Source organism: Engraulis encrasicolus, unplaced genomic scaffold (assembly GCF_034702125.1).
Source record: "Engraulis encrasicolus isolate BLACKSEA-1 unplaced genomic scaffold, IST_EnEncr_1.0 scaffold_43_np1212, whole genome shotgun sequence".
Lineage (NCBI taxonomy): Eukaryota > Metazoa > Chordata > Actinopteri > Clupeiformes > Engraulidae > Engraulis > Engraulis encrasicolus.
In genome coordinates this window covers 201,897-216,599 of record NW_026945742.1, presented here as the reverse complement: position 1 = coordinate 216,599, position 14,703 = coordinate 201,897, and the positions used below count along the sequence as shown (strand labels likewise).

Sequence of the window (14,703 nt, the reverse complement as noted above, 5' to 3'; positions counted from 1 at the left end):
ATTTATTTATTGCACCTTTGTCACACTTAATCAAGCAAAAAACAACAAACCAAAACAAATTTAACCATTAAACAAGTAAACATAAAATCCACTGTTTCAGTGATAATTTTAGTTGTTAAGAGGAAAATGCCACCCAAATCTGCATGAGCCTGAGTGAAAAAGTAATTTCCCCCATTGTTGAAGGGACACTGTGCAGGAAATGGTCAAAAAAGGTACTGCAACTATGCTGCATTGAAACTGGGCTGCCTATTGCCAAATTTGATATTTACATGAAAGTTTACTAAGTAATAAGCAAATACTTTCTAGTATGGTCCAAGTACAGTCATTTTTGCAGCTAAAAATGGCTATTTTTGGAAATTCAAAATGGCGGACCATGGAGAAGATCCCTCTTTTCATGTATGAAAAATTGAATTTTTCCAGTCATAATGAATACTTAGAATACTGAAAAGGGGGATCTTCTCCATGGTCCGCCATTTTGAATTTCCAAAAATGACTGTTCTTGAACCATACTAGAAAATATCTGTTTATTACTTGGTAAACTTTCATGTAAATATCAAATTTGGCAATAGGCAGCCCAGTTTCAATGAGCAGCATAGTTGCAGTACCTTTTTTGACCATTTCCTGCACAGTGTCCCTTTAAAGGAGAAACCCGAATTAAAATGGCTTATGGTATATGGTTGTGGTATATTGAGCTTATGGGCTCTCCGTAGTTATTCCCATGTTCTATGTGATATGCGCATGCCTAGACAGATGCGCCTGAACGTGAGCCAAGGTTGGCATATTGTAATGATGTTTAACCAAGTACTACATAAATGTGGTTTTGCGTGCAAAGCGTCTCATCATTAATACACCACATAATTGGCGACGAGGTGAAAAGTGACTGTAGTGAGCAGTGAGTGAAGATGGCCAACTTCGCCAAACCGGACGAGTTTAATCCGGAGAAGGAACAATGGACAGCGTACGTCGAGCGAATGGAACTTTTTTTCGAAGCACATGGTGTTGAGGACGAAAAACAGGTAGCTACTCTGCTAAGCTCTGTTGGTGCTTCTACATACGGACTGCTACGAAATTTAGTTCAGCCTCTCAAACCAAGGGATAAGACTTTTGATGAAATCGTGGAAATTCTGTCTGATTACTATGAACCGAAACCACTGGTCATAGCCGAGCGATTCAGATTCCGACGATGTGTTCAGAAGAATGACGCGACTGTAGCCCAGTTTGCTGCTGATCTGAAACAGCTAGCTGCTAGATGTGACTTTGGGGATAGGCTGGATGAGGCTCTGCGAGACGGGTTTGTCAGTGGGATTCGTGATGAAGCGTGCCAACGCAAGCTGCTTTCCACAGATGAGCTAACGTTTGCAAGAGCCCAAGAGATCGCAATTAACATGGAAGCAGCCCACCGCGACACACGACAGCTGAGACAAAGTGAGGCACCGTCTGCATCTTCTGTGCACAAGGTAATTGAAGGGCAAAAGCCTTCTCCATCGACGCAGGCAGCGTGCTATAGATGCAAAGGACAGAATCATAGCCCAAGTGAATGCTACTTTAAAACTGCCAAATGCCACAAATGTGATAAAGTCGGTCATATTCAGAGAGCATGCCGAGGTGGCCAGCCTGCCGCGAGAGAGAAGGATGGAAGGCAAAATAGAAATCAACAAAAAGTGGCAAGCTACGTGATGGCAGAAGAGGAGGGGGAATTGTTCTGTGTAAATGCAACAGACAAACATGCATTCAAAGTGAACTTTGCCATTAACCAGAGAAATGTGCCAATGGAGATAGATACCGGAGCTGCAGTCAGCATAATATCGGAGGCGATGTACAAAGAGTCATTCCCTGATGTGCCACTAGGCGGCAGCAACGTTGCGTTAAAGACTTACACTGGCCAGGTAATTCCAGTGAGAGGGCAATTCGTGGCAAAAGTGACCTATGGAGATCAGACTGCTGACTTGCCATTGCTTGTAGTGAAAGGCAATGGACCTGCACTCTGTGGCAGGAATTGGCTTGAAAGCATCAAGTTAGACTGGAAAACAATTAAAATGGTCAGTAAAAATGCAAAACAGCCCCCAGCACCCAAGTCAATACCTGAGGTGTTAGAAAAATACAATGACGTTTTCAAAGATGAATTAGGAACATTAAAGGAAATTAAAGCCACAATCTCTGTCAAGCCTGACGCCACACCCAAGTTCCACAAAAGCCGCCCCTTGCCATTCGCAATGAAGGAACGAGTGGAAGACGAGCTACAACGACTGGAAAAAGAAAACGTCATCAGTCCTGTGAAGCACAGTGAATGGGCCGCTCCTGTCGTTCCTGTGGTCAAGAGAGATGGCAAGATTCGCTTGTGTGGCGATTATAAGGTAACAGTGAACCGGGCAACCAACACAGACATATACCCACTGCCACGCATTGAAGAGGTGCTGGCAACGCTGAGTGGTGGCAAGTTGTTTTCAAAAATAGACCTAGCCTCTGCTTACCAGCAGGTGCTCCTTGACGAAGATTCAAAAAAATACACAACAATCAACACTCACAAGGGCTTGTTTGTGTATAACAGACTTTGCTTTGGCATTAACTCTGCTGTGAGCATTTTCCAGAGAGTGATGGAGAGCCTGATGAAGGACCTGAATGTCGTTGTGTACCTTGATGATCTGCTCATAACGGGAAGAGATGAGGCAGAACACCTGAAGAACCTCGACAGAGTCCTGCAGCGCTTGCAAGAGAACGGCCTGCGAGTGAAAAAGTCAAAGTGTGAGTTTGGAAAGACCCAAATCGAGTACCTGGGCCATGTCCTGGACGAAAAGGGGGTGTACCCGTCTGAAGACAAGGTGAGAGCAATACACAATGCACCCGCACCCGCCAATGTGAAAGAACTACGGGCTTTCCTAGGCCTAGTTAACTACTATGGCCGTTTTGTGCCGCAGCAAAGCACTGTGCTAGCGCCACTTTACAGTCTGCTGAAAGAGCAAGTCACATGGAAATGGAAAAAAGCTGAACAAGATGCATTCAACAAATGTAAAGAACTCCTGACAAGTGACAAAGTGCTAGTGCACTATGATCAGAGCCTGCCGTTGACCCTTGCATGTGACGCCTCAGCTTATGGCATTGGAGCTGTAATCCAACACACAACACCAGATGGAAAAGAGCATCCAATTGCTTATGCTTCTCGTACCCTCTCTCCAGCAGAGAAGAAGTATTCACAAATCGAGAAAGAGGCCCTAAGCCTTGTGTACGGTGTTAAGAAATTTCACCAATACCTCTGGGGACGTCAATTCAACCTGGTCACAGACCATAGGCCATTACTGACTTTATTCGGAGAACATAAAGGGCTTCCCACAATGGCAGCAGCCCGAATCCAGAGGTGGGCCATCATACTGTCGGCATATAACTACCACATTGTTTACCGTCAGTCAGAGAAGCATGGCAATGCTGACGGGTTGTCTCGTGTGCCGCTATCAGACACCAAAGATGCTGGAACAGAGACAATATCCGCCTACGTCAACGCATTGATATGTGAACACCTAGAGGGTGTGCCGCTAACTGCAAAGCAGATTGCCAAGGTTACGAGAACTGACACAGAGCTCTCAAAGCTGCACAGATTCGTCATGGAAGGGTGGCCAAAATGCATTCCTGAAGAACTGAAAGGATACCACAAAAGGCGTGATGAACTCTCTGTGGAGCAGGGGTGTGTGCTTTGGGGCACAAGAGTGATAGTGCCGGCGAAGCTCAGAACTGCCGTGCTTAAAGAAATCCACAGTGGGCACCCTGGCATTGTGAAAATGAAGGAAATTGCACGCCAATATGTCTGGTGGCCACACATTGACATGCAGATTGAGGAAATGTGCAGAAACTGTGAAACGTGCCAGCTAGGGCAGGGCATGCCGCGCCACGAGCCACTGCACCCCTGGGAGTTTCCAGGAGATGTGTGGAAAAGACTTCACATTGACTTTGCCGGGCCATTCATGGGCCACATGTTCATGATTGTAGTTGACGCATTCTCAAAATGGCTGGAGGTTTACAAAATGACACAAATAACCTCCTCTGCAACCATCACCAGACTAAAGAGACTTTTTGCATCTTATGGTGTCCCTGAACAGATTGTCACAGACAACGCAACAACCTTTATGTCTGATGAGTTCCAACAGTTCGCGAGGAGAAATGGAATTCTCCACACGACCGGTGCCCCAAGGCACCCAGCTACAAACGGCTTAGCCGAGAGATATGTCTCCACGTTCAAGGCTGGCATGAAAAAGCTGGCTGGAGAGGACTTGAGCATTGAAGACAAAGTCTCTCACTTCCTGCTGCGGTATCGCACAACTCCCAACAGCACAACAGGCCAGTCGCCTGCTGATGTGTTTTTGAAAAGACATGTCAGAACCCGGCTGGACTTTCTGAAACCAAACATTCAAGAAACAGTGAGGAGGAAGCAGTATCTGCAAAAAGAAGGACATGACAGAAAAGCGTCGGACAGGCAGTTCGACGTTGACGAGAAAGTCTACCTGCGAAACACTGCTGGTGACACACCAAGATGGATCCCTGGGGTCATCACCCAGCAGTCGGGGCCTGTGTCCTACAGGGTCCACGGGGAAGCAACGGATCAAGAATACCGGCGCCACGGCGACCAGCTGAGACCTCGCTACTCTGCGGGGCTTCCAGATCTGCAACCTGAGGGAGTAGCTGAGGAGATCGGTCCGATGGAGAGCAGTTTCGGGGCGTACCCAGCGCCTGAACCGTCAGACCCAGCTGAGCCGCCTGATCCTGTTCCGGTGACCGTAAGGCGGTCCCAGCGTACCCCAAAAGTGCCTCAACGTTACCAGGACTGAGTGTGGTGATAAGATACTGAGTGCTAATGTTTATTAAAGTTACAGTTTGAGCATTCAGTTAACTTTATAATGCATTAAGGGTAATGTTGATTATTCTAGTCTTAAATGCGTAGCAGTAATGATGTATTTTATGTTAAGGTAAGTGGTAAAGTAATGCACTAAGTTAACCTTAAAGTTAATGGGGGACATATATGTAATATGTTTGAGATGTCTAAATCTTTCTAAGTTACCTTTAAAGTAAAGGGGGAGGTGATGTGGTATATTGAGCTTATGGGCTCTCCGTAGTTATTCCCATGTTCTATGTGATATGCGCATGCCTAGACAGATGCGCCTGAACGTGAGCCAAGGTTGGCATATTGTAATGATGTTTAACCAAGTACTACATAAATGTGGTTTTGCGTGCAAAGCGTCTCATCATTAATACACCACAATGGTGTTAAAACATGATGCTGAGGGCTAAGTTTTACTTTTAGGGCTAAGTATTTGAGCGCTTACCTTAACTCCATTCGTGCCTTGCATTGAGAAATCCAGCGCTAGTTAGCCGATGCTAACATAGGGCAGTTGCTGTGGTTCACCAGGGCATCAAGTAGCCATCGTTATAAATCTCTACTTTCCACCCATTTACGACGCTCAAAGTTGCCCAAAACTTCATTCTGTAGAGTTGGAGGATGTAACGCAGGACAACATACAGTGAAGAAGACAAGAGTGAAGGTGATTTCCTTAACGTCCTCTTGATGGGAAAGGGCTTCTGGTCCGAGAGTAGAAAAGTATTCTCCCTTAGATGCAGCCAGAGGGAGAAAATGAAAGTGAATTCAGGAAAAGTGTGTGTGTGTGCGTGTGTGTGTGTGTGTGTGTGTGTGTGTGTGTGTGTGTGTGTGTGTGTGTGTGTGTGTGTGTGTGTGTGTGTGTGTGTGTGTGTGTGTGCACGTGCGCATGTGTGTACATGTAGGCTACATAATGTGTTTCTTGAAGCATTTTCTTGATGGGAAACAGCGTCATGGGGGATAGAGAATGGACTCCCAGAGATTGCCAGTTCATGAGCTCGAGTAATGACCAGCATACAACATTAGTTCCTCATCAGCACTACACATGAACTTTGCTCAATTGGCCACTAAGGGGCGCCCTTCACCTCTACTTCCCACCTGTAGTCCTCACCACTGGTCCTCTTGATGCAGTTTCTGCTTTTTCAAAACTCTTTACTGTGATGCATGCATACTGTACATGTAATGTAATGAGGACTCAATTCTGGGCCCCTCTCTCCTAGAGTCCAATTTTTAAGACCCCAATAGAGTTAATGTCTAACTCCTAACAGCGTTCAAATGTACTCCTGCACAGGCATTACTTGACACCAAAAGAGTACAAATTAACTCTGATTCAGAGTTCTTTCAGAGTAGAGTGTACAGGTAACACATAATGAATTTCACATTCACCAGTGTACATATTATACTCTATGGGAGTTGATTTGAGTGTGGCGTTGCAGTTAATTTGTGTTAAAATAATGTGCTTAAATCTGTTCCTCTCTCTCTCTTCCTTTACATCTCTATGGTGTAATATTAATTACACACATGTCGACTATATGGTTTTTAAAATTTTATCCAGGAAGGTCCCATTGAGGCATGAAACCTCTTCTCCCAGGGAGTCCTGGCCAAGACAGCATTAAGACAAACAAACAGAGTACATGCAAGGACATGCACAGGTCATACACATATCAGACATGGGTGCAAGCAGATAGACACTAGACAAAGACTAACAAGCAAGGCAGACAAGCACCAAACAGTAAGACCTTGACCTCATCATAAGCCCTCCAACGCCCCCTTGAACCCTTTGAGCCAAGGGGTTGAACCTTTGCTTTTGATAAAAAAGTTGCTTTGGACAAAAGCATCAGCACACACCATTAATGTTGAAATGCCCCACAGTGTCATGAGTACAAGATTACATGATCAATACAAAATAAAAATGATCCAGGAAGACAGATGCTGAGGCACTCAAGGTTGCAATTTTTTTACTTTTGGGGCCCCAAGTTCCTTGTTGTTGTATTCTCACATGTGATCTGCTAATCATGTGACCTGCTAATCATGTGACTTGTGTCATGTGACCAACCTGATTGTTTAAAAAAAAAAAATGGCATGTGACCTGCTCTTGATACGCCCTGAAGAAGGCCATAAGGGCTGAAACGCGTAGGCAATAGCCCCGTACGACTTTGTTGCGAGCGTCGATGTTGCAAAAGGCACGTGAGCGGGAACTTGTCACGATGTGGGTGTTATTAAATACAGCGCATCTAAAGTCGGCCACAAATATGAACGAGACGATGAGCTCGCACCAGTTTGCTCTACTAACACACCACGTGTGAGGAGTGGGGGGGCAGGCAATGAGGAGGAGCTGAAGTGGGGATCTGCGCAAACTTGTGTAGAGGTGTGAGACAAGACCCATATACCACAGTGGGTTTACATACAGTGTTGAATCTCGCCCTCCAACCCGTGCCTGCAGTTCACCTAGGGAGCGCTGTCGAGACAGCAGAGCTCATAAGGCTGGCGCTAATAACTTGACATTGTGCTCGCTGTCGGCTGAAACTTGACAATATTACTGTAAGTTCTGAGAAACCAATGTGGATTTCAATGAAATGTACAATAACCTGTGAGTTATGTCCTTCTGATTTCCTACAGCTTTGGCATTTATGAGTCAGGCTCCGCTAGCATCTTGCTAACAAAATTGCTTTACGGCCGTCGTGATCACAGCAATGCAGCCGGCCGACCAATCCAAACGCAGTGTGTGAAGCCACTCGTGACGTCATATTGACAATAAAGTCGTATTTTACAAAGATCCAGCGAGTTTAAACATTCAAACTAAGTGCTGTTTGAAAGAATAATCTATCCTGCTTTTTGGAAAAATAAATTGAAACGATGATACCAATTCTCTCCCAAAGCAATGGCAGCATCGTGGTTGAGCTCCATGGGACCCCATTCATTTCAACAGCCTCTGCGCTCCTTGGCGCTCCTCTGCGCTGTCTGGATGGCGCCACTTAGTGGACAGTACCACCCGGAAAAAGTCACGAGATTCCTCTCTCGTACTACCCATAAACACTCTCTGCATATACACAGGTGAGTGAGTTGTTGACCAACCAGTTCATGGGCGCGTGACCTCGGAGGCAGTCCGCCGACGAGCGTTGAAGGGGACAGGAAATCTAACCGTCATGCAGCATTTTATGATTCAATAGCTCAAAATATTGAATGTATTTGATGTTTATTGTAATATTACTTCTTTGCTACGCAAATAAAACACATTTGACCCAACATCATTTTTATTTTTAAACACAATCAGATAATTGGAGTGCTTCTGGGTCTTCACCTTTTTTCCTTGGTGCTTATCAGTGTAGGGGCTCTCAAACTTGCTCCAGGAAGACAGATGCTGAGGCACTCAAGATAGCATTTTTTTTTAATCATCTGGACATTTTCATCACGACCAATGACCCTGCAAGTCAGCGAGTTCAATACACTCAAGTCAAGTCAAGTCAAGTCAAAGTTTATTTGTAATGCACTTTTAACACAACAAAAGCAGCTGACCAAAGTGCTAACAGGAAGGCCCAAGTAAAAAGACTTGAAACAACACAGACAAAAGACATGGAGACACAGATAAAACACACAAAAACAAAATCACAAGCATTAGTGGATATTGTGCAGCTGGAATAATACACTGAACTCAATATCAATAAAAATCAAATAAACTCATGAAATAACAGATCACACAGGAATGTGAATACATGACAAGGGTAAAAGAGGTGGGTTAAAAGAATAAATGAATAAATAAATCAATAAGGCCCAGATGAGGTTAAAATACAGGAAGTAGGATCAAGGAGAAGTAAAAGCCTGGGCATAAAAAAGGGTTTTTTTTAGATCTCTTTTAAAAACAGCAAGGAGGGAGCCAGGTGGATATGAAGAGGGAGCTCATTCCACAGTTTAGGGCCAACAACTGCAAAGGCCCGGTCCCCTCTACTCTTTAGTCTGGAGCCCGGTCCCCTCTACTCTTTAGTCTGCAAAGGCCCGGTCCCCTCTACTCTTTAGTCTGCAAAGGCCCGGTCCCCTCTACTCTTTAGTCTGCAAAGGCCCGGTCCCCTCTACTCTTTAGTCTGCAAAGGCCCGGTCCCCTCTACTCTTTAGTCTGCAAAGGCCCGGTCCCCTCTACTCTTTAGTCTGCAAAGGCCCGGTCCCCTCTACTCTTTAGTCTGCAAAGGCCCGGTCCCCTCTACTCTTTAGTCTGCAAAGGCCCGGTCCCCTCTACTCTTTAGTCTGAACTGCAAAGGCCCGGTCCCCTCTACTCTTTAGTCTGAACTGCAAAGGCCCGGTCCCCTCTACTCTTTAGTCTGAACTGCAAAGGCCCGGTCCCCTCTACTCTTTAGTCTGCAAAGGCCCGGTCCCCTCTACTCTTTAGTCTGGAGCGGGGCACCACAAGACGCTGTAGACATGTGGTGGTTTTGTTAGTTGGTTTTATGAACATTAAAGCTCTTGCTTTAACAAATGCTTTGACCCAGATATTGAAACAGTGCATGTTTCACAAAAGCCTCGATATCTAAGTTTGTTACATCATGCCTGTACACTTGAATGACTGCACTGGGAAAAAACTAGTTACCAGGAAAATAATATACACAAGTGACACAACACACTTTTAGCTCTGATACAAGTGTTATTTACTACTATTTATCTATGCACCAATATATATAATACTACTACCACAGATTCTATAAGTCCAGATACGCCACTTGTTGGTTTCACGGTGTACTTTCGGTTTTCGAAACAATGCAGGTTTGTATTAGTTCTATGGCAGATTTAGAGCTGTAGTTGCAGTTCCACCCTTATCCACGTGGCGGCCCGGAGACCAGAATGAAAAGAGTCCTATGGAGCAAAACCCCTCATGGTGCCTTTTTTATGATTTTTTTTTGTGTAATTCGGATGTTGCTTTCGAAAAACTATATATAGAAAATACCCACGGCTGAGTTTTTAGATTTTTTGAGCCACGCATATGCTTAAAAAGTTATTTTAATTGTCTATGACGTCACATCCTTAGAAAAATGCTAGCGAGTAGTGAGCAACAAAAACTCCTGCAAAAAATCAAACAGACAAATGTGCTTTTTTAATTAAACTTTTGAGTAAAACTCTTATTGAAGTCTCCAGAACGACATTCAAATCTGAGCTTTGTTGAGGAGACCTGATGTGACGGAGGTCATCTTGCACCTGTTCACCCCCCTCGGGGATCGAACGTGCGACCTCGTCAACTACAACGGTTCGGCAATGGAAGACACAGTACGATACCGCTGGGCCAAGAGACTAGTCTCTCGGCCCAACGGCACGAGACTGTATGAGGCTATCGGAGGGAGGTTTACCAACGTTCCACGCCAACTCTGTGCTAGTTAGCCTCCGTTACACTGAGTGAAAATTAAGATTTTTAGCATCTAGCTCCATTGGGTCCCATTCATTCTGGTCTCCGATGCGCGACTAGTGGAGAACTCATTGGAACTGCAGCCAAAAAAACATAGAACTAATACAAACAACTGGTACAATGGGGCTTATTAGCGAGTGGCAAGGCTGTTCTATACGGGCTGTGCTACTACAGTACCACTTTTTAGAATGTCATAGTTAGACAATGTAAATATTGCACATTGCAAATAATTCACTTTATTATTTATTGATATTTCACAATGCTACTATCACTATGTCAGAATTGACACAATAGGACACTATTGAAAATGCACACCAATACCTCTTGTAATATATTCTCTGTATGTCTTCTGTTGCCCAGTCTTGCACTATACAAACGGTAGCCTAGTGTGTAGTCTTTTATCCTATTGAAGCCCATTAGAAGACACGGCTATTGAACTACAAAAATGGCCTCTACAGGACCTTAGACTTTAGGCTAGGTCGGCAACGGAGGCACCTAGAGACAAACGGTTTCCACCCACTAAGAGGTTAAAGTCTCACCTTTCAAACAAGCCTTAACATGTTTCAGTGGCCCAATCACATAATATGCTGTGACTCTACTCTGTGTGTGTGTGTGTGTGTGTGTGTGTGTGTGTGTGTGGGTGTGGGTGTGGGTGTGGGTGTGGGTGTGTGTGTGTGTGAGACTCTGTGGGCAGTCATGGGTGAGCGGTTAGGGCGTCAGACTTGCATCACAGAGGTTGCAGGTTAGACTCCCGACCCGCCAGGTTGGTGGGGGGAGTAATCAACCAGTGCTCTCCCCCATCCTCCTCCATGACTGAGGTACCTGAGCATGGTACCGTCCCACCGCACTGCTCCCCATGGGGCGCCACTGAGGGCTGCCCCCTTGCACGGGTGAGGCATGAATGCAATTTCGTTGTGTGCAGTGTGCAGTGTTCACTTGTGTGCTGTGGAGTGCTGTGTCACAATGACAATGGGAGTTGGAGTTTCCCAATGGGCTTTCACCTTCACTTTCAAAAATGTCAAAACATTATTTTGAATGTTAGCATTCTATATAGCAACAAATCCTAATTCATAGTTCGATACTCATGCCTTATAATGGGTTTCAGATGAATAGAAACTACAAATTTCTACCATTTTTGCAGTTCAATAGTCTTATAAGTGTCTTATAATGGGCTTTGATGAGACAATAGACTACAAAAACTGTGATATGTAATATGCTGTGACGACACAAAAATGAAAACAAAAAAAGATTTAGAACGGCATCCTCAACAAATGTTTAAACAAAGGTCTTTAGGGCTGTTGAACATGTACACAGTACTGACACTAGTGTTGTGGAGTGAAGGTGTGTGTGTGTGTGTGTGTGTGCTGGTGTTATCTCAGGGCTGCTCACTGCTACTCAGCTGTTAGACTAGTCCCACCTGCAGGATGGAGAAGAAAATGAGATCATGTCATGTACCACTATCAGAACACACACACACAAAGATGTTTTACTCACATTAGTTTCTCCAGTCTAGAGTTGGGGTCTTCCTTCAGAGCAGAGAGCTGCTCAACATCTGAGGCACTCAGGTCATTATTCCACAGGTACAGCTCTTTGAGACGTGAGGAGGGAGAGGACAGGACAGAGGCCAGAAGAGAACAACTCTTTCCTGTCAGCTTACAGCCAATCAGCCTGGAAAACACACACACACACACACACACACACAGACACACTATCTTTCTCTCTCACACACACACACACACACACACACACACACACACACACACACACACACACACACACACACACACACACACACACACAGAAGTGTGAGGTCAGGAAAGACACATACTGTACACACACACACACACACACACACACACACACACACACACACACACACACACACACACACTTGAAGTATGAAGGAATAGAAAGAAAGAAACAGAATATGCAAAGAAATGGAGGGATGGAGAGAGGGATGATGGATGGATGGAACAAAACAAGCACAGAAAGGAGAGAAAGACACACACACACAACTCTTCTCTGGAGGGTAACACTTACAGTGAGTCCAATATGTATACAGCCTGAAACTCACAAACAGATACAGATACACACACACACACCAAGCAGATACAGATACACACACACACACACCAAACACACACACACACACACCAAACACACACACACACACACACACACACACACACACACACACACACACACACACACACACACACACACACACACACACACACACACACACACACACACACACACACACACACACACACAGGGGGGAGTGTGAGGTCAGGACAGAGGCCGTATAGAGAGAGCTCTCTGGCAGGTAACACCTATGCAGCCAGGAGAGAGGCCTTATAGGGAAACTTCTTCTGCTCGCAAACAACCACAGACACACACACACACTTATACGCATGCGCGCACACACACACAGACACACACACACACACAGCTGTTCTCTGGCAGGTAACACACCTATACACACGTGCACACACACCACTAGTGGTGTGGGGGGGGCGCAATTTTGACACACATCTTCAATTGGTCCAGATCAATGACCCCACACTAAAGGACTCTTGTTGAAACAAATTTGTTGGAAAGCTGGCGTTTTTTTTACTACAAATATTGTTCTAAATTAGGCCTATTTGAGTGTAGCTCTTTGTGAGAAATCTTGCAGCAGTCTGTTCTGGAATAAACACGGGAACTGACCTGTGGTGGGGATTCTAACAGAGAGCTGGTGCTACTATCACATTATATAATTCAATTAATCATTACCACCCTTGTATTCATAGGGAAATTTTATTTAAAATATATATATGCTTTATTATCATTAGGCCTACCTCCGCCACATAATGATGTGAATGAGTTTGTCTGGGTTGTCTTTCTTCATTACTGGCTGCACAGCTTACCACTAGGGGGCGCCAAATCTTTAATTATTTAGGCCTACTAGACATTGCTAACACAGCAGGCAAGGACTCATCACTCACAGACTTTGCAGTTAACCAGTTGATCAGACACCACGAAAGCTCAAAAGAAACGGTAATTCATCCCTAACTTTTTCACCAAGTCAATATTAGGCAGTGCTCTGCTCTGCTCCATGATATTAATTTTCTCCTCATAGGGACTGCTGGAATTCGCCAGCATTTAATCCACAATGCTTGGCATTTTGCATAGCTCTCTAGCTTTCTTGCAAGCTAGCCCCCTCGAAAAGTAGGCAAGCTCAAATTTTGGAATTGGGAGATTAAAAAGGATAAGGACGTGCCACTATTAAGACTTTATTCGCAACACTAGATTTGCAAGAATATGTACACAAAACTGGAATATACCGCAATGAATACCACGACGAGACTTCTCTGTCAAATTAATAACATATCCGCATGTCAAATACTGACACAATTTCTTTTTTTCATGGTTCACCCAATCACAAGTTGGAGCTCCAGTCTAATGTCCCGATCGCTTTCACGTGATTTCGTACAGGAGGCTCCGCCTCCCTTGTACTCATAAAGGAATAGCCTCAGCACACCACACACACAGGAGGATTGTGAAGCCAGGAGAGAGGCCTCATAGGGAAACTTCTTCTGCTCGCAAACAACCACAGACACACACACACAGCTCTTCTCAGGTAGGTAACACACCTATACACACGCGCGCGCGCACACACACACACACACACACACACACACACACACACACACACACACAAACACACACAAAACAAGAAAGAAATAAGAGACAAACAAAGAAAGAAAGACAGAGGGAGTGAGAGAGCAGTTATGTAGGAGAATAGAGTGAAAAGAGAGATGGGTGGTGGATGGAACAAAACAAGCACAAAGAGGAGAGAAACACACACATACATGCATACACACACACACACACAGTGCCCAAAACAGACTCTCTACATAGAATTATGCTTACCTCAGTGTTTCCAGTCTGCAGTGTTGATGTTGAAGTCCAGAACATAAACGTTCCACTCCAGAGTCACGCAGATTATTGTAATTCAGCTCCAGCGTGAGACATGAGGAGTGTGAGGACAGGACAGAGACCAGATGGGAACAACTCTTCTCTGTCAGCTTACAGTTAGTCAGCCTGGAAAACACACACACTCGCACGCGCGCACACACACGTGCGCACACGCGCACACACGCGTGCGCACGCGCGCGCACACACACACACAGACGCACACGCACGCACACACACACACACACACACACACACACAGGAGGAGTGTGAAGTCAGGGAAGGGGCTTTATAGGGAAATATCACACAGACACACACACACCCACACAGAGGGAGAGAGTAGTTGTAGAGGAGAATAGACTTACTCTGCCTTGGTGGATGTTGTGACACACACACACACACACACACACACACACACACACACACACACACACACACACACACACACACACAATAACACAGTGTATTACTTACACTGCCATGGTGGATGTTGTGATCACTG

General features: G+C 45.0%; 2 protein-coding genes across 2 annotated transcripts in view; one reads left to right on the top strand and one right to left on the bottom strand.

Annotated features, from left to right (window-relative positions):
* The first annotated feature begins 1,985 nt into the window (after positions 1–1,985).
* On the top strand, positions 1,986–4,814 carry LOC134444037 (uncharacterized protein K02A2.6-like). The gene has a single exon (XM_063193512.1). It carries the CDS (start codon positions 2,037–2,039, stop codon positions 4,812–4,814), a length of 2,778 nt encoding a protein of 925 aa, XP_063049582.1. The 5' UTR covers positions 1,986–2,036.
* A 9,857-nt stretch (positions 4,815–14,671) lies between these two features.
* The window catches only part of LOC134444036 (protein NLRC3-like), a 2,115-nt gene continuing 2,083 nt past the window's right edge, over positions 14,672–14,703 (bottom strand). Inside the window, exon 2 of the mRNA XM_063193511.1 lies at positions 14,672–14,703. This exon is cut by the window's right edge and continues 1,784 nt beyond it. Coding sequence (XP_063049581.1) covers positions 14,672–14,703 — 32 coding nt within the window.